General features: G+C 39.6%; 1 protein-coding gene across 2 annotated transcripts in view; it reads right to left on the bottom strand.

The window, feature by feature from the left end:
* The window catches only part of ARHGAP23 (Rho GTPase activating protein 23), a 111358-nt gene that overhangs the window by 13668 nt on the left and 76404 nt on the right, over positions 1-21286 (bottom strand). For both annotated transcript variants that reach the window (XM_083377326.1, XM_083377327.1), the window contains exons 16-21: positions 20242-20320; positions 18198-18271; positions 16890-16979; positions 14971-15096; positions 1302-1343; positions 30-123 (exon numbers count right to left, since the gene is read on the bottom strand). In XM_083377326.1, coding sequence (XP_083233452.1) covers positions 30-123; positions 1302-1343; positions 14971-15096; positions 16890-16979; positions 18198-18271; positions 20242-20320 — 505 coding nt within the window. The remainder of the gene's footprint in view (positions 1-29; positions 124-1301; positions 1344-14970; positions 15097-16889; positions 16980-18197; positions 18272-20241; positions 20321-21286) is intronic.

Raw genomic sequence — 21286 nt, 5'->3', positions numbered from 1 at the left:
GACCCAATCAAAGCTCTCAGTTTGCTTACCTGAAGCATCCCCTGATGCTGCTGTTCTTCCAATGTTGGGCAGAAGGTACTCAATATTTGGCATTGATTGGGCCTCTTGTTCATCTATAGGAGTCTGTGAAACGGATACACATATACTTAGAAGAAAAAGAGGTTTAAACTATATGTTGATTTAAAGTGGAAAAGAGCGAATTATAGGTTTAAACTTCTTCCAATATAAAGGGGGTTTGTGTGGGCAATTTCTTTACTGTTTTAATTAGTTTGGCATGAGGATCATAGTAGCACTTACATGTCCTTTTATACTCTGTGGGCTTTTGGGGGGTCCTGCCAGGCCACTTGCTGCCAGCATTAACATAAACAAATATTAATACATGGGAGCTGTGGTAAAATTGACCAATGAGGCACCATAAGCATAGTGGAGGACCACAAGGTGCAGCTGAAATAATGTCATCTAATGCTCTTTGAAACATTTCTAACATACTGGTGATCTATTTCTCAAGACTTTTCTGAAACAAAGCTAACAATCTTCCAGAAAACTGCTGAACTGAGAGCCAGTTAGTTGCACTGGTGAAGGTGCTGGCCTAGAAACAAGGAGACTGTAGGTGCTGGGCCTCTCTCAGGCATGAAAGTTGCTCTGTCTTAGCACCTCACTGGGTTGTTGTTGGAGGGAAAATAGGAGACAGGTATATTGAGCTGACCATTTTTTTAAAAAAAATCAAGATAAAGATCTAATAATGATAAACTCATAAACCAAAGTAGCCCAATTGACAGGTTGACGGAGCAAAGAAGGGATATGACCAGTTAGGTTGTGTTTTTGGACATACGTTTAGCATCCTTCAGAAGAATGCTAAAACTGTGTTGAGTAGTCCAAGGGATAATTTAGCAGCTCAAATAACTTCTGAAATGATAATATATGTCTAAGGCAATGTGAAAGATGGCTAAAGATTAGAGGATGGCTCCTCTGCAGGTACATAAGGATATAGACTACAAAGACAGTTTGACTTGAAGACATAATACACAGATACATATATGTGTCTGTGTCAGTGCAGGTGTTTGTAGAGAGTTGGAGAAAAAAGAATTTGAGACATTTAATTGTCCATAAGGACTGCTGCCTCTGTAAAAGTAGTTACAGTTTTTGTCTTCCTTTATTAACAGATTCTCAACAACACAGAATTCAGAAGAAAGCACATATATGTCATGAATAAGAGACATTTCTCTTTTGGCATTTCTCTACATCCTGAGAAATCAGCATTCAGCCATAAACTGAGCATTGCCTCCTCCTTAGTCACTTACCTTTTCACCTTTTTCTTCCTTATCACTGAAAAACCAGTCTGACTGTGGGAGGAAAACAAGAGGATCAAATAAAATCAAATGTATACTGTATATAGAGAACACAGTGCTGAAGTTTTTAAAGGAAATCACAGCAGGGTGATTACAAACGTTGAGCTGTGAACCACATTTTTTTCTAGCTTTTAACTTTTTCATGGGGGATATATACCATATTTCCCCAAAAGTAAGCCCTATCCTGAAAATAAGCCCCAGTTTGGGGGCAAGGCACATGCCTAAAAATCAAGCTAGAGTGGAGGTGGGGGTGTAAAGCTGCACCATGCACCCTGCACCTGCTTACCTTTGCAGCCAGGCCTCCCATGAACTGACCTCTGCCCTGCCTCACCAACCAACTTCTCACCACCACTCACGCGCGTCACCTTCTGCCTCCATTTCACCATCAGAGGCCTTCAGGAAATGCCTCTGCAGCTGAGAATGGCCGGAAGGCCTCTGCAGCCGAGAACCAAGCTACAAATTGAATCTGTAGCTTGATTCTCGGCTGCAGAGGCCTTTCCAGGAGGTCTCTGATGGCGGGATGCAAGCCGGGAGGGTGTCGCGCACGAGCAGCGGAAAGCAGCCACAGAAGAAGTGGGCTGGCTGGCTGGGGTTATCAGTGGCACCACCGCAAGGTGAAACCCTGGAAAAGACACCCCCCCAAAAAAAAACATAAGACCTGCTGCTTCTTTTGGAGGAAAAAAAAGACCAGGTCTTATTTTCAGGAAAATATGGTAGCTTATTAATTGAACCCAGAATTAGCTATCAAATGCTATCTCCCTGAGAGGGCTACCTGTCTACTATAATATTTTTAAGATAAAATCCTCAGAAGCTAGAAATGTTTTCTCTGCAAAATGGCTTTCAGGGTTTGGGGTGGAATATATTTGTGATTCCGCAAATATTTGCTAGTAAGTACTCTTTTATGTTCAACATTGATGCTTATTTCCCCCCCAAAGATTTAATCCCTGGAAAAAGGAAGTTAGGTTTAGTTTCAGATTTAAATAAACTCTTCAGTCTGCTGCAAGATTTGTGCAGTGCTTCATTCCACTATTGTCTTCATAGAGCTAATTCAATAAAATTCATATGCTCTGAATCATTGTGTGAAGTCATACATGATTCCTGCCCTAAATTAGAAATGAGTCTTAGAGTCAGTTGATATGTCTTAAAAATGCCTCTATCTTTTTGAGGTAAGCACTTGACATTTTCTCTAGTCTTCTACTTGTGTTCATTTAGAACTGGTCATATGTTTATGCTAACATGGCACAGTAGACAATCCAAATAGCACCTGCCATGTTGGCACAAGTTCACTGCTTACTGAAATAAAGTTAAACATTTTAAAATGGATAAACCATTTACAGATCCATTCCATGAATGTCTGAATGAGAAAGTTACCAACTCTTTGGAAATAATTTGAGCTGGGCTTGGACCAAGAAAATCCAAGTTGAAATCTCTATTTAGCCATGAAGTTAACTGAGAAATTTGGAACCAAACATTTTTTTCTCAGTCTAATTTATTAAACAGGATTGATGTAAGAATAAAAAGAAATGACAGAAAAGAATGATGTACACTAATATAAATACAATACATTTTGATAAGGAGCAAAATCATATAGGCTGTCAAGGTAATGATTTAACAGCTAATTAGCTTATGTAATGTAAGATGTAAGATATAATGATGAGAATGATTCAGCAGGGTCTGTGTCTCTTTAAGAGCCTTTGTATAAAGGGAAGGCTCTGCTGATGTGTTCTCTCTCTTCCCTTTCCTGCTGTAACTGTGGTGTGTTCAATTGTGCTGTATTAGCATGTGTAAGTATATTGTCCCCTTCATGGATTACTGCTTTGTCGTGGCGAAGGGGTTTGCGTAATTCAATGAAGCTATGAGCTATGCCATGCAGGGCCACCCAAGATGGACAGGTCACAGCAGAGAGTTCTGACAAAACGTGATCCACTGGAGAAGGAAATGGCAACCCACTCCAGTATCTTTGCCATGAAAACCCCATGGACAGTACCCAAAGGTGAAAAGATATGACGCTGGAAGATGAGCCCCTCAGGTTGGAAGGCATCCAATATGCTAATGGGGAAGAGCAGAGGGCTAGTACTAGTAGCGCCAGAAAGAATGAAGCGACTGGGCCAAAGCCAAAAGGACGCTCAGCTGTGGATGTATCTGGTGGTGAAGGAAAGTCCGATGCTGTAAAGATTTTTTCTCCATAGGAACCTGGAATGTAAGATCCATGAATCAAGGAAAGCTGGACGTGGTCAAACAAGAGATGACAAAACTGAACATCGACATCTTAGGAATCAGCAAACTAAAATGGAAAGCAATGGGTGAATTTAATTCAGATGACCATCAGGTATACTACTGCGGGCAAGAATCCCTCAGAAGAAATGGAGTAGCCTTCATAGTCAATAAAAGAGTAGGAAAAGCAATACTGGGATACAATCTCCAAAATGACAGAATGATCTCAGTTTGAATACAAGGCAAACCATTCAATATCACAGTAGTCCAAGTCTATGCCCCAACCACCGGTGCTGAAGAGGATGAAATTGACCAGTTCTATGAAGCCCTACAGCACCTTATAGAACTAACACCAAAAAATGATGTTCTTATCATCATGGGGGATTGGAATGCTAAAGTAGAAAGCCAAAAGATAACTGGAATAACAGGCAAGTTTGGCCTCGGAATACAAAATGAAGTAGGGCACAGGCTGACAGAATTTTGTCAAGAGAATACGATGGTCATAGCAAACACTCTTTTCCAACAACCCAAGAGATGGCTCTACACATGGATATCACCAGACGGTCAACACAGAAATCAGACTGACAATGTGCTCTGCAACAAAAGATGGAGAAGCTCTATTCAGTCAGTAAAAACAAGACCAGGAGCTGACTGTGGCTCAGACCATGAGCTTCTCATTGCAAAATTTAGGCTTAAATTAAAGAAAGTAGGGAAAAGCACTAGGCCACTCAGGTATGAACTAAATCATATCCCTGATGAATATACAGTAGAGGTGACAAATAGATTTAAGGAATTAGATCTGATAGACAGAGTGCCTGAAGAACTATGGACAGAGGTTCACAACACTGTACAAGAGGTAGCAACTAAAACCATCCCAAAGAAAAATAAATGCAAGAAAGCAAAATGGCTGTCTGAGAAAGCTTTGCAAATAGCTGAGGAAAGGAGGGAAGCGAAAGGCAAGGGAGAAAAAGAAAGATACGCCCAATTGAATGCAGAATTCCAGAGAATAGCTAGAAGAGATAAGAATGCCTTCTTAAATGAACAATACAAAGAAATAGAAGAAAACAATAGAATAGGGAGGACCAGAGATCTCATCAAGAAAATTGGAGAGATGAAGGGAACATTTCATGCAAATATGGGCATGATAAAGGACCAAAATGGCAGAGACCTAACAGAGGCAGAAGAGATTAAGAAGAGGTTGCAAAATTACACAGCAGAACTATACAAGAACAAGCTTAACATTCCTGATAACCACGATGAGGTGGTCACTGACCTTGAGCCAGAATGTGAAGTGAAGTGGGCCTTAGGAAAGCTGAGCAACAACAAAGCTAGTGGAGGTGACAGTATTCCAGCTGAGCTATTCAAATTCTTAAAAGACGATGCAGCAAAACTGCTACACTCAATTTGCCAGCAAATTTGGAAAACTCAACAGTGGCCACAGGATTGGAATAGATCAGTTTACATTCCAATTCCAAAGAAAGGCAGTGCCAAAGAATGTTCAAACTATCACACCATTGTACCCATTTTACATGCTAGTAAAGTTATGTTTAAAATCCTACAAGCTAGATTCCAGCAGTATGGGGATCAAGAACTATCAGAAGAACAGGCAGGATTTTGAAGAGGCAGAGGAACTGGAGATCAAATTGCCAACATATGCTGGATCATGGAGAAAGCTAGGGAGTTCAAGAAAAACATCTACTTCTGCTTCATTGACTATGCTAAAGCCTTTGATTGTGTGGATCACAAAAAAACTGTGGCAAGTTCTTAAAGAGATGGGAGTACCAGACCATCTTATTTGTCTCTTGAGAAACCTATATGCGGGTCAAGAAGCAACAGTGAGAACTGGACACAGAACCACTGATTGGTTCAAAATTGGGAAAGGAGTCTGGCAAGGCTGTATACTATTGCCCTGCCTATTTAACTTATATGAAGAGCACATCATGAGAAAGGCAGGGCTAGATGAATCAAAAGTTGGAATTAAGATTGCCGGGAGAAATATCAACAACCTAAGATATGCAGATGATACCACTCTAATGGAAGAAAGTGAAGAGGAACTAAAGAGCTTCTTGCTGCGAGTGAAGAAGGAGAGTGCAAAAGTTGGGTTGAAACTAAACATTAAGAAAACCAAGATCATGGCATCCGGCCCTCTCAGTTCCTGGCAAATAGATGGGGAAGAAATGGAGGTAGTGACAGATTTTATTTTCCTGGGCTCCAAGATCATCGCATATGGGGACTGCAACCAAGAAATTAAAAGATGCTTGCTCCTTGGAAGAAAGCCATCTAGACAGCACACTAAAAAGCAGAGACATAACCCTGCCAACAAAACTGCATATAGTCAAGGCTATGGTCTTTCCAGTTGCAATGTATGGCTGTGAAAGTTGGAACATAAGAAAGGCTGAGCACCAAAGAATTGAGGCCTTTGAACTACGGTGCTGGAGAAGACTCCTGCGAGTCCCTTGGACTGCAAGCCAATCAAACCGGTCAGTCCCAGAGGAGATCAACCCTGACTGCTCTTTAGAAGGCCAGATTCTGAAGTTGAAACTCACTTTGGCCACCTAATGAGAAGGAAGGACTCACTGGAGAAGAGCCTAATGCTGGGAAAGATTGAGGGCAATAGAAGAAGAATCAGAGAATGAGGTGAATGAGGTGGATCAGAGAATGAGGTGGCTGGATGGAGTCACTGAAGCAGTAGGCGTGAGCTTAAATGGACTCCAGAAGAAGGTAGAGGACACAAAGGCCTGGAGAAACATTGTCCATGGGGTCACGATGGGTCGGACACGAGTTCGCAACTAACAACAACAAAGTATATGTTCCTGGTGCATGATATTGTAGATAGTGTAAGATAAACCGCCATTTAATATAGACCACTGTTTACCGTGTTTACTCCTGGGTTATCTCGTGCAAAAAGACTGTTCATGCTTTGGCAGTTTATGGGCCCAGAGAGAGGAGAAACCCAGTGAGAGCTTGACCCAGAGCCAGAGAAGTTAAGGCTTGTGGTTTGTGGTGGTTTGTGGTGGTTTGTGGTGGTAGCAAGCAACATGGACTGTGTCAGCGTAGTGGGAGAAGCTTTCATACGATCTCTTCTGAATGAGACAAACTATCTCTCCTGGTGTCTGAAAATGGAGATGTACCTGCAAAGGGAGGAGTTGTTGATAATAGTTGCTTATCCGCCCTGGATGATGAGGACTGGAGAAAGAATGAGAAAGCATTGGTCAGCTGAAAACCCGTGAGGGTCTCCAGTCTGCTAAACAGTGCTGGGAAGCTTTGCCTGTGTGTACGTGAGAGAGACTGTGAGCAGCAAAGTAATGCTGATAAGAAAGCTATATAAGGCCCAGCTGAAACTGGGAGAGAGAATGTCTACTCATTTGCAGTCCATGAGAAAGACATTCCTAGAGTTAGAAGAAAGAGGAATAACTTCTACTGAGGCACACAAGGTATACATGGTGCTCAGTTCATTGGACAGTTCATGGGATATCCTAGCAACCAGTTTAGAGTCCATGCAAGAGAGGGACATAACCATGAGTTATTTGACTGGCCAGTTGTTGGAGGAGGAACAGAAATGTCTGGAAAGGCAGCATAGAGGGGGTGACAATGCACGGACAAGACCTAAAACTGCAACGTCTAAAGATCCCAGTAGAGCAGCCGAGAACATTTGCATGGTGAAACACTGCTTCACGTGTGGTTCTACAGAGCATCAACAGAGACACTGGCCTGAGAGGAGAAACAGAAGAGCACCGAAGCAAGGTTGTAGAGCTATACAACCGACATTTTCCCTGGCAGCAACATTAATTGAAAAAAACATTTAGCTGTTGGACAGTGGGGAAAGTCAGCATACTGCAAATGACCCATAAATGTTTTCAAACCTAAGACCAGCTAAAGAAACATTTGTTAGCTTGGCAAATGGACAAGTCTGCTGTTAAAGGGGAAAGTAAAGTTTATGTACCTGATATTGGAGAAACATTGGATAATGTATTATATGTACCAGAGGTAGACCATAATTTACTCAGTATTTTGAGCTTGGATAATATGGGGTATGAGGTACTGTTTGCAAAGGGTCAATACACCATAAGGAAAGGTGGGAGGATTTGTGCACAAGGTGTTAAGCTGGATAATTTATATGTGTTAGGAAAGAAGCCGGATGGATGCGCACAAACACTTACAAACACTCCCAAGCATGATAACTGCATACCTTTATGCAAGTTTTAGAGTGCGGCAAAGGATGCCAGACCTAGCGGAAGGACTACACATTAAGCAATGCAACACATATTTAGATTGCACTATTTGTAAGGAGTAAAAGTCCAGAGTGTATCCTGTAAGTAAGAAAAGCTCAAGAGTTTTACAGTTAGTGCTGTGGAAAATGAAAATATTTTATGCAAGGTTTAGGCCCAGGTGAACAAAATCAGTCCTCATGGACAAAGTATTGAACCAAAGTCTGTGCTATGCTTAATTTTGAAGTTTATTAGCAAAATAAGCCTCTGAATCTTAAAGTAAGTATTATTGTTTTGTATTGCTGTCTTGTGTTCTTTTCACTGGGTTTTTTTCCACTACAGTTTTGGTGCGTTGGCCAGGAAGAGACGGTTGCTGGAAGAGACCTGCTGTCCAGCTAGGATTTCTGACTGCTTCCTGGTTTTGGGCCACAGGTAACCAGCCTGCTCTCTCCGAGCACTCACAATCTACTTTGGATCAGAGGTAAGAAAAAGGCCCCTTTTCTTGGGACCTAAGGGTAGACGGAAATTGTTGTGATTTAGTTAGTTAGTTAAGCCTGTCCTCCTAATCTGACAGCTAGGGAAAAGTCACAACCGGACTTGCTTTGGAGACAGACTGATTGTGGGAAGGTGTCATACTTCACTGGCAAAACAGTCGGAGCTGGTCCCATGACTGGGACCGGGTGAAGGGTTGACTGTCCTGGGAATTGATCAATCCCTTGTATTGATTAGAGGTTGCGCCTCTGGGCGAGAGTCGTGCTCTCATGGGTTATCTCTGGCAGCCTCATTTATGAGGGTTTTTTGCTCCCTCATCAACGACACTTGGTAGAAAGCATGTTTATGTCATTTTTCCAGTTGCTGGTGATTTGCAGATTGAACTCTGAGATTGCCATTTCTAAGTTTGTACTTTGGGTTTTTATTTAAGTTGTGTGAAGGTGAAGGTATGTTGTTTTTATTTTCACCCCTAGCTGATATTGTCCATTTGGATTTCTTTTTTGTGTACATGAAAAAAGAAATAGTGTTTTAATTGTTTGTTAAATTTAGTAGTTGTGCTATTTTATTCAAGACTAGAAATTATGACAGAGTTGTTGTGGGCACTTGAATAAAAGTTTTGGTTTCGTGCATTATTATGGGTATTTTTGGAAGTTATGAAACTGTTTTTTAGCATTGTATTCCGGTGGTTTGTGGTTTCTTTCCATATCTTGCATCTGTCATTGATTTTTTTCCTGTATTAAATTTGTTTGCTTCCTGATTTTTTCTATGTTTTGGGGCCTAAGTGACACCCACTGTTGCCTAAAGTTTTTTCTTTTTTCTATTATACGTGTACATTCTTTTATGCATCTTTTGTGTTTTTGCAGTTGTGTCAGCCCTTTAGCTAATGGTGAACACTGCCTTTTTCGTAGATAAGGGCCAGCTTCTTTGATGGGACAGTGTTGTTTGTTAGTAACTAACATTGGTGCTACCTTCTCTGTAGATAAAGGGTCAGCTTGTTTGCTGGGATGATATGTTCCGTTGTTGATTGCCATCAATTTTTGTGCCTTCTACCTTTCCCATAGATAAGGGTTGGCTTTTTCCCCCTGAGGTAGCATGTTATTTCTCTATTGCTGCTGTCAGTTTTACTGATGAAGAGGGGATGGACCTCTTCCATACATGAGGACTTTCTATATTGGCAAGGTTCAGCTCCCTTCTGTTGCCCCTGGATGGTTGGGTTCCCAGACTGTCTTAGAGGAGAGAACAAATAGGGATTTTTGGGGGGGGGAGTAAAAGAAAAGAACAGAGAGAGGAACAAAGGGACAAAGAAACAAACATGAGATCCTGCCCTCGACCATGATTAGAGTGCGTGTAGAGAGACGTATGACGGAGAAAGTGATTGAATTGATAGATGAATGCATGGTTGAGAGAAAAAATAAAAATGTAACCACAAGCATGTTAGCCTGATTGAGCAGGTCATTATTCCTTGCTCATTCGTGTATTCACAAGTGCTGTCTTTTTTATATTTTGCCTTTTCTTTTTTCCCCCCAATTTTATCTTTTATGCACCCCCCCAGTTCCCCAGTTTTTTGGGTAAATGTTATGTAACCCCTAAGCCATGAAAGAAACAGTAAGTTGTAGATTGTTATGAAGTAAGTGGGAGGGCAGTAGTATGTGTTTGCAAGGATATGAGAAAAAGAAATGAAGAAGGATTCGTGGAAAAATTCTGTGGGAGAGGAGCTCATGAAAGGAAGGAGGAAAAGGGAACTCTGCTTTCATGCCTTTCAGCCCCACATAAAATATCTCAGAAGCTTTAGAACAGGGGTGTCAAACTCAATTTGATTGAGGGCCGCATCAGCATTGTGGTTGCCTTCAGGGGGCCGGGTGGGTATGGCCAGGGTGGGCGTGGCCTACTGGGTGGGCGTGGCTAGAGTGTGTATGGCCTGCTGGGTGGGCGTGGCCAGCTCTACATCGTTGGCATCAAGGGCGCCTATGGGGGCCTGGGCAGGAGTGGGACAGATCTGAGGGTCTCTGGCAGAAGGAGGGTCTCTGGGCCAGGGCCAAGGCAGTGGGGGCCGTTCCCTCACTCTTTCCAGGATGGCTTCGCGGGCCGCATGAAACCATTTCGCGGGCCGGATCCAGCCCCCGGGCCTTGTGTTTGACATGTCTGCTTTAGAAGCAAAACCCACTGACTCAGACGCTGCCTCCATTCATTTGAAATTTCTGTGTAATCTTTTAAACATTTTTACAACATTTCCATCTCCTTTGCTAGTTGCTGTTTCTTTCTTTTTGCTTGGGGACTTTCTGCCTTGAAAGAGTGAAGGAGAGGCAGAAAGAAAAGGGGGCGCGAAAAGGGGCCGCGGTTTCTGTTCAATTTAATTTTTGCTTGGTTAAAACATTAAACTGCTTTCCTAAGTAAAGGGGGAAATGTGCTATTTGAACACTGCAGTACGAGTTAGGAAATTGAACATCAGTGTGCTAAAATTATTACATTGCAAACTGAGGTACGATTTTAAGAAAGCGCACTTAATAGAACATGGAATTGTTACTGTTTTAAAGTAACTGCTTAATATATGCTAAATGGAAAATTTCAAGCTGCTTTAATATTAGGTAGGCAGCTAGCAGTTGAATATCAGCCAAAACTACAAGTAGAGGAAGTACAAAGATGAAGTTAGAATGCTTATGCTATGCTACCAAAAATTTGGTCATGGTTCACGTATGGCAGAAGAAAAACTTAGAAAAAGGAGAAGTAAACTTGTAAAGTGAGGGGGGGGGAATCTGTTATTCTGAGTCTATTTTGCGTGTGTGTGACAAAGAGGTTTATGAGACTGTCAGCTTCTCTACAAGACATTCACATGTCAAAGGATGCAATGTTGGACTACGGGGAAGTTTTCACCATTGCTTTCACAGACTGTCATTCACAGGAGACCAGTGCAAGTCATGCCAGTGGCAAGCAACCCTGCTCCTGTCACAATATCCTCCCCTCCCTCTCCTTCTACCTTCTTCCCCTTCCCCTTTTCCCACCTATAAAGGTTTTCTTTGAGATATTTCAGCTTCCCTGAGGACTGCTCCACCCAAGGAACCACTACATCTTTGTTATGCCTTGAAGATTGGTGATCAGGTTCTGACTAAAGTGTTTCAGCAAAATATAAAAAAAAATGTTTAGCTCCTCATTGAAAGGGACCATTCCAGACCACTGTAAAGTGTCAAGAGCTGGCTTCCTGGGTGCATGTTTTGCATTGCAAAAACGTACCAGCCCCAGACAAGGAAAACATCCAGCCCCAATCACCTGGCTGCCCCTAGGCAAAGACTGAAGCTTTGCCACACAGGAGAGCAAGTGCTACCAACCTCTGCTCCCCACCAGCATACAATCTCCAGCCCAGACAGCAGCACCAAGAAGTGAACTCCAATACACCTCCCTTTGAGGAAGGTGATGTGAAGTTCTTCAGTTGTCTGGGTTCTGCCTGCCTTGACCACCTTTTCCAACACAACGGAAGCCCAGAGACACATGAAGGAAATGATCTGCATCAGGAAAATGCCTCATGCCTGCTATATGGACTATAGTTATGTTGTTGTTTATTGGCATTTATATTCTTTAATTATGAGTCTTAAACCTGCTAAGGTTGTGTGTGTTTCCCAATAAAATACTTTCTTTACATGCCCCTATGAAACTATTGTAGACCCTTTACCCCAGAATCCCTCTAATCGTATCTTTTTGCTTATGTTTTGTGTTGTCATTATGGACAAGAAATGGGGACAGCAGAAAATGAAAAAAATTGGCCATTGTGCTTTTATGCAAGGTTTAGGCCCAGGTGAACTAAATCAGGCCTCATGGACAACGTATTGAACCAAAGTCTGTGCTATGCTTAATTTTGTAGTTTGCAATTGTACTTTACTTAATATAATTTTGCTAAGCTTGCTTGTTTCAAATATATTTAGAACATAAAGTCTGGAACAGTAAGAAATAGGGAATTGAAAGTAGCTGATAGATGTGGGTTCCAATGGACATGGGTGTATGTGGAAAGTTATGTTCAGCAGAAGGTCAGCAGCAGGTCAGTAAGAAGTCAGCAGAAGTCAGTGAACCATCTGACCACAGTCTTAGAATGAGAAAGGGTATAAAGAATTGAGTCTGGACCTGATTGATTTGCCATTGGCCTATAGCTGTCCTTTGGAATTTGCTATACCAGTGGACCTCATTGCAATGGGTTATTAATGTAGGTGATATTGTGTTATTATGCTTGCTATGTTCCAAATTATTGGCAAAATAAGCCTCTGAATCTTAAAGTAAGAATTATTGTTTTGTGTTGCTGTCTTGTGTTCTTTTCATTGGCTTTTTTTCCACGACAGTGCACACTGATTTAATTACTCCTATGGCATCCTCTCTAGGTGGAGCTAGGTACGTACTAGTCTTAATAGATGACTACACTAGATATGGGTTTTCCCATTTATTAAAAAGCAAAACAGAAGTCCTACAACATTCAGGCAATGGGTGAACTTTGTAGAGAGAAGATATGGCCATAAAGTATGCCACCTGCAAACAGACAGGGGAACAGAGTTCATGTCTGACAACTTCCAACGTAGCCATAAAGCATAGATGTATGAATCCAAACTCGTCAGCAGAAAATGGTGTGGCTGAACGAAGGAATGGCATATTGCAAACCATGAAAGACTCACTGCTGACAGATGGAGGAATGAGTAAAACATACTGGGGGGAAGCCATGAAAACAGCCAACTATCTAGTAAATAGGGTATGGAGTTTTGCTATCAATGAAACTCCATATTACCTGTTATATGGAAGGAAACCTTCACTGGCTCATCTAAGGACATTTGGCAGTTATGCCTGGGCACCAGAAGGAAAGGACAGAAAAAGGCCAGGAAACTTAGGTTTGTTGGATATGAGCCAGGTTCCAAACGATATAAATTCACGGATGGAACAAAGAAGGTTGTGATTTCAAGGTCTGCTAGTTTTGCAGAACAAAACAATTGGGACAGGGTGCATACTAACACCAAGGTATTCATGCCAACATGTAGCGCTAGTTCTCAGGAAGAAGAGACTACACAAAGCCCAATGAAGGAAGAACAGAATAGCAGGTCAGAAATAGTAGGAATAGAAGAGGATAGACCTGAGGTAAAGAGAGAAGTAACAGAAACACAGGAACAGATGATACCGAGGAGGTCTGAATGTAGCAATAAAGATGTACCTCCTGATTGGTTCTCAGCAAGTGGGGTTAGAGCGTATAGTATGAATCCCGTAATTACCAAGAGATGTTATTATTGCCTAAATTTGAGGGAACACCTGCTGCCAGCATCAAGTTCCCTTCGTCCAGTGATATGCATGACAGAAAGTCAAACACAGGGTTTGTTTGCTGGCACCGTAATTGGATGGAAATCCAGAAAACAACCTTCAGTAGCACTGTCAAGTACTGAAGCTGAATTTATAGCATTGTCTGAAGCATGTTCTGAATTAACCTGGTATGCCAAATTACTAAGAGATGTACGTATTGATGTGAAAGAAGCTGTGCCAATACTTGAGGACAATATTGCACGTATAAAGATGGCAACGGGAGAATGTATCGGAAGCAGAAGCAAACATGTAGATATAAAATATTGTAACGTCAGGGCAGGGAGGCTGTAAAAGATAAACTGATAAAGTTACAGCATTGTTCCACTCACAACAATATAGCCGATATGTTGAGTAAGCCTTTAAATGCAGGCAAGCATCAAGAGTGTATAGCAGCATTTGGGTTAACAGCTGTTTAGCTTTAAATAGGAGGAGTATCAAGCTAATGATTTAAGAGCTAATCAGTTTATGTAATGTAAGATGTAAGATGTAATGATGGGAATGATTCAGCAGGGTCTGTGTCTCTTTAAGAGCCTTTGTATAAAGGGAAGGCTCCGCTGATGTATTCTCTTTCTTCCGTTTCCTGCTGTAACTGTGGTGTGTTGGATCCTGCTGTATTAGCACGTGTATGTATATTGTTCCTGGTGTATGATATTGTAGATAGTGTAAGATAAACCACCATTTAATATAGACCACTGTTTACTGCGTTTACTCCTCGGTTATTTCATGCAATAACACTGTGCATGTTCTGACATAGGCATAGTAAATAAATTCTCATCTTCTCCCCTAAATATCACTGGGGATTACTGAAATATATTACAACTATAAAACAATAGAAAGGGTTTTTAAAATTATTATCTAAAAACAGAAATCCTTTGACCTATTTGCAATCAATTGTATAACTGAAAACTACAATTCAAGGTAAAAGGTTTGCACATTGTTAAATAAAGAACTGGGTGCTACTAATTAGCAGAATTAATATTCTAATAAAGGTTCTTACTATTTTGTTTTGCTTTGACTCTTTAGTACTATTATTGACCTTAATTTATTTAAAACAGTAATGGGGAAAGTGTGGCTGTCCAGATCCTCCTGAATTACAAATACGGCTGCTGATACTTGTCATTCAGTAATATCTAGCAGTTAACACATTCTCCATTCCTTCTATAAAGCAATTTTCCCCAAATTGAGAACCTTCCCAACAAATACTTGGGATTCATTTGATGATACGTTTGATGAGGACATCAAGCAAGGATTTCTGAAGACAATTTTAAAAATAACTCATATGCATAATTACTGGTGTGTGTGTGTGTGTGTGTGTGTGTGTGTAAAATCAGACCCCTCTAAAGTGTCCATTATTTACATCCTAGATCGAAACCCTCCTTGCTCCTTACGTGTTGTATGAGGGTCTCCACAATTTTATAGCGATCAGGCATATGTGTCACCATGTCAGTCATGTTATCCTCCGACGTTCGAACTAGGGTGGGACCAAATACCAAGGCAAGATTCCGCGGCTCCATCTGCAATACAATCCATTGCATTTTTGTTTCTATAAGATGAACAGTTGTCATAAAGGCTGGAGTGAAGTTGTACATTTTATCCATGCATTCATGTCACATTAGCCTCTCTGCTTTGAGCTCTGAGAAAGCCCTATGATTTTTTTCATGCACCCCATCCAAAGAATTGCTTCAAATACAGCAAAGAGCTGGCTTCAAGGGCAATTTAGTTTCAGGGAAGTCAAATTTCTAAATTCCACAGGACACAAACAAGCAGAGCAGGGTTCATATAGCAGGAAGGGATGTTGAAATTAGCACACTCATTTCATATTCTCCTAAAACAATGGGGGAATTAGAAAGTGTGTTATTTATACAACCCTTTCACTACAGATGTCTCTTTGTGGAGTCCAATAAGGAAGGGAGCAAACTGGGAGTCTAGAAATTGTTTTTTATATAAGGACTACAAACAAAATCATTCAGTCCTAAAACACCATATGGGAGTTCATCAAAGGACAATAGGGGAAGATTTTATTTAAACCCACGTCAACAAGGTTCAAACTCTGCTTAGACCATTCCTAAAATCTGTTGCTAGGTAAAGAGAAAGGTAAATTCTGGGGACTTCCAAGGGATTAGCGATATTTCTTGCAATGGCAGCTATTCCTTGTAAAAGACAATAAATTTGCAAATCTCACTTTCTAATCACTTTCGGAAATTGCCTATTAACCATTCAAAGCTATTAGAGACCTTCCAAATGACAAGATTGAAAAAAATCTTCATTGGATGAGTGTATCTTCAACTCTGAACAAAACAAAAATTAACTATAAGTTTAAGAACTTATTTCTTTGCTCAAATAAACAGCAAAAATATTATATAATGTGAATACTGGTTCAATCTATAAATTATAAAATCAATTGGTAATCCATTCACGAAAATAATAAATGGGTAAAAGATTCTTGTGCTTCTTAGCTAGAAGTACATATTACAAGGAAATACAAAAAGGAGGACTTTTAAGAAACAATTGACTTAAATTATATATGGAATTCAGTTATTGGTCATTGATTCATATGCTAAGTATTGATGTTAAATCTCTCTTTTTTAAAGTCTCTTTGGAATTATATTATATTATTCTTAAGATTAATTAAGATGGGGAAAGGGAGGGAGGGAGGGAGGGAGGGAGGGAGGGAGGGAGGGAGGAAGGAAGGAAGGAAGGAAGGAAGGAAGGAAGGAAGGAAGGAAGGAAGGAAGGAAGGAAGGAAGGAAATAAATTTCTTCAAGGCCACAACTGTCCATTTGTGTTACAGACTACTTAAATTAAGATAGCAATCAAGGAAGGAAGAGAGGGAGGGACATTTCCTTCTGAGGCAGAATTGTTCATTCTTGCTACTAAAGCAAAATCCTTTCAATGTTAAATTCTTGGAAAAAAGTTTCCACTCTAATGGATATTCAAGAAGTGATCCTTGACAATCCATTACAGAAAGCTTTTCCTAACCCTAATCCACAAATTCCATAGCCTTTCTTTTGCCTGGGAATATGTCTATCATCCCCAGCATTTATTCCAATGATTGGAAATCATTAGAGCTTTAACACATTGAGAGAGAATCAGATTGGTGAACAGTATTTTGAAAGATAAAGCTGATAAATTCCCAGGTAAAATCTTAGTGAAATTTGAAGAGTTGCATCCCACAATCAAACTAAAAATTCCATTTACTAGATCATGTAACCCCTTAATCCTCCTTTCCATGGAACAGTTGAATATTCGTACTATACACAAGTCACTGGACAGGGAAGGGAAGGCAGGTGCAGTGAGAAAACATTACCTTATTCTTTTCAGAATGATCTGCAATTGTCTTGAGGTGTTCCACCAGGAACTTAAGAGTCTCATAATAATGGGCTGGTAAATCCCGGATCTGAATCAGAAGTGGAATAAATATATATAAATACAAAAAAATCAATCAGGAGTATTTATTTGTCTCATTTTATGACTGATGTAAGATCCTATTCCAATTTCTCTCTCTTTCTCTAGTTTAGTTTTTATTAGAGCAATCCATTATTTTGCTTTTTAAAAATTGGCACAAAAGGAGTGGTACCATAGGAACATGTCAGCTCTAGAATTCCATTGTTCTTTCATAATGTATATTAACTCTTACAAGAACGTTTAAAGCATACCAATAATACGCATCTTCATATGTCCTGCACTATGATATGGCTAGATAATGTTTTCTAATAGTACATGTTCTCTGTTCCTTAGGTAAAGTATGTTTTTCTTGCCTTGGTACTGCCTACTATTCCTTTCATTAATGTTGTGTGACATTCCCACCTCAAGCTTATTTTAGTTACCCAGACGGTTTTCAACTGAATGAAGAATGCGTCAGTTCTCAATTCTTAAGAAAATAAAGTATAAAAACTTCAAAAGATATATAAAGGAATTGCCAGGCTAGCAGTAATGATACAGTGAGTGTTAATACATGGGAAGAGAGGAAAGAAGGAAAGGGAAGTGTGCTTGGCAATGATATATACAATAAAAGAACCGGTTTATAGATCTGCATCAAGCCAGCATATTACAAGCCCATTCTGTCCTACAGAAGGCTGATTTGTATTTTCACATGTCTTTTCTCTTTTATAGGTTCAAGATTAATCTTTCACAAAATAACATAATTGAGCAATCTGAGTCATTCTCTACACTTTCTTGCTTAAAATTGCACAGTGTGAGACATCAGGATTCAAAGCAAGTATTCTATGGTCTAGTTGTGTTCAATGAAGCTGATGTATTGTTGGTCAGAAGTTGCACTAACTGCCTAGATATAGTAAGCTAAATATAATCTTCAGTGGCTGAGAAAGACTTCTGATGAAAATCTATCTCTTGGCCAGTTAAAAATGTTAGAGACTGAATCTTCAGCATAAAAGGAAGTGTTACTTTTCATTATGAAGATTGTTCCTTTTTGGGAGTGCAGAAAGCACACAGGATAGGCTCAATTATCCTATCCTGGATACTCTCCATCTCCTCAAAATAAACAAGTGTTCTATCACAAAACTGCAGCCTTTCCTTGCAAAGCAGAGGCCAAATGTTCGTATTTCCCCATATAGTTCTCCAAGGAAAAAGAAAGTAGGAATTTCCAGGGGCATACCAGTTTGCGTAAGGTCTTCATCCTTTCACTGGCATCTTCAATCCGGTTGGCTTCAATAAAGTCATTGTACTTATCTTGAAAAAGAAAAACATTTGTGATTTGTGGTATCAGGACAAAACAAATTGAGTAGTTGAGAACAAATGAGAACGAGATTCAAAATATGTCTTGAAAGACAATTCATTTTTACAATCTAATTTCAGCTTTGGGATTGGGAGTTAAGGTATCTAGAGCTGCTAATTTCTTAGTTTACTTACTAACTTAATTTCTGAAATCTGAAATTCTAATTTATTTATAAATTTTGATTTATTTAATTTCTGTGTTAGATTTAAGTGGTAGGAATAATTCGGAAGACACTTGACGGTTAATTTTGGGGGATACAACATTCATTCTTATCATAGCCATGAAAAATTACAGCATAGTATTTGGGGGTTGGGGGAATAAACAAATTTCTGAAATATCAGATGTGATTTCAAACACTTTCCATAGGAAAGATGAGATTAAAAAATAAATCTGGTTTAATAATCTGTTATCTATAAATTATGGGACCTATATAATCTGACATATCTGAAAGGAAAAGCTATTGTAAGGTAACTGCTTCTTAGTTATTTAGAAATTTAAAACATGAGACACACCCTGACCTCCCCAAGGTTTTGGTTGCATGTGAAAAACATATATTAGCTGAATTTCTTTAATTTATATATTTTTTTCTTGCCACATCCTATTCTCTTCCATGACTGTATCCAACAATGGACTGGACTCATCCAGCACAGCTTCATAGACCTCATACTATTCTCAGCCTGAAAAAAATGGTGTGCCTGCAATTGACTATTTGAATTCATCAGTGACCTTATGTAAATAGAAAGCAAGTGAAATAAACATGTATTGCCATGTATTTTTACCAACTAGAGTTTTTAGTTGAACATTAGGAATGTGCAGCTTCTTTTCTTAACAAAACCTCATTTACAGTTTGTAGTGAATAGATCTGAAAAAGGTCAAAGAGTGCAGGAGTTTCTTTCAAGACCTGGAGACAGGAGACGAATTGGGAAAATTTCAGTGTTACTAGTTTGGGAAAAGATAATTCTAGCAGGCTTCTGGAGAACTTTACAACTTGCCTGGCTAAAATATTTGATTTCTTCCCTCCTGAAATTAAACAATGCTTTCTCTATCTCTGCTAAACCCAGGGCTGCTTAGAGATCTGCATTTGGAAATTCTTTATTTCCTTTGAAACAAACTAGATTTTTTCTACATTTCTGCAAGCAGCAACAGTATTACCTAAAGAATTCCAGGAGTGAGAAATCACCTTCTCTTCTTGATGTCTTGCCACTGTCTATGGTTTAATCAACCTCCCACTGTGCCATAATTACCCATGACATTATTTTCTAGTCTCCATCTTCTTCTGAAATAATCGGATGAAATAGTCCTTACCTCAGCACACAACACATATTACCATGCGGTAATGTGGTAATATATGTTGTGGTATTATTACCACAGTTGAAGCATGCAATGTGCAGCTGTGAGAACTGCATACGACAATAACAAGTTACCACAGAAGTAAAGAGTTTTCCCCCACTTCCCACAATCACACTCCAATTGGAACTCAGGCCCTAAGACAAGGGTGTCAAAACTGCCGGCCCATGGTCTGGATGCATCATAGCGAAACTGTGCCCATCCCACTGCCGGCAATGGCGAAAAAAAGTCGCGATATGTCGTGACACATCATGTGACATTGCGAGTTTGACACCCCTCCCCTAAAAGCTTGAACCAGTTCCTTTTCTCTCAGTCCTTGAAAAATGAAAGTAAAACTGAACCCTGAGTGATTTTGTAATACCAATCTCTACACTTCTTAGACAAATGTGATTTACCAGCTATGGCCTGAGCAAGAGAGAAACCATGCCCCAAAACCAATATAATCAAGCCAGAAAAAGATCATACAGAGTCCCTTAGAAACCAAAGGTTCATATTTCCTATCTGAATTTCTGGGAAAAACCATGTTGTTATCCTGACTGGTAAAGCAGCCAAGGGATAGTAAGCTTCCATCACTCACCATCGGTAAACAGTGGCTCTGGGAGCTTCCGAAAGAAGGACTTCAAGAGGCTGCAGATAACATTCAAGTCTTGCCATCTCTGGGAGTGGAAAATGGAAAGGTTCTTTGACACTTATTTCAATTTTGATTTCCATTTATTATTATATAAAATATTTTTACATTTCCCAAACACTGTAAAGCATGTTGAGATCAAACTTTTTTTAAAAAAAACTGCACTGTTGATTTTTCCAAGATTTTTAAAGAAGGCAAGTGACCATGGCCAGAGCAACCAACATTCTCCACTGGCTTCATCTACTTTTTCAAATCTGATTGGTAAGTTATGATAGGAAATTGCATTTATGCATTTGCAACTGCAAGTATATTGGTGGTCTTCTACTAGAAGAAGCCTATTCCCTTCTTCCTCTGTGTCTGCACACAAGACTAATAGAAGGAATAATGATATTTATTCTTTCATAAAGACTTGAGAGTAAAACTTACATAATCTTGTATGATCTTGATGCATTAAAATTCTAAACTTAAATTGTTTTGAGCAAGAACTCCTGTTGCCAAACTGACCCAGGAGATGAAAGCTCCAATCCAGAAGATTTGGAGTACAAACTATTTAAAGTGCTCAAAATAATTCAGATATGTTTGCTTTTATAATCCTTGCAAGAACTCCTAATAACAGGAGAGTGATATTTTCTTCACACTATTAATAATGAGATTAAGATTGATAAATGGTAAGACAAGATAACAAATATTATTAGTATTTGTATTATTTATTCATTTTTATTTATCAAATTTATTTGCCACCTATCTCACAGTGGAGCTATTCTAGATGCCTTACAATAATAAAACTGAATGAAGTGTAAACAAAACAATAAAACAACAAAATTATGAAAAATAAAACAAGGAGAATACCTCTATATAATAACAAAAGATGAATGGGTGGAGATCATAGAGCAAGGGGGGAGGTAGAGTCTGCCATCAATACAGCAGCCACCTCCATATTAATTCAATTTTCAGGCTACCTGCTCATAATATGAGACTGGAAGGACTAAAAAGG

Source organism: Vipera ursinii (assembly GCF_947247035.1).
Source record: "Vipera ursinii genome assembly, chromosome: Z".
Classification (NCBI taxonomy): domain Eukaryota; kingdom Metazoa; phylum Chordata; class Lepidosauria; order Squamata; family Viperidae; genus Vipera; species Vipera ursinii.
The sequence above is the reverse complement of the archived record's forward strand: the minus strand, read 5'-3'. Positions and strand labels throughout refer to the sequence as shown.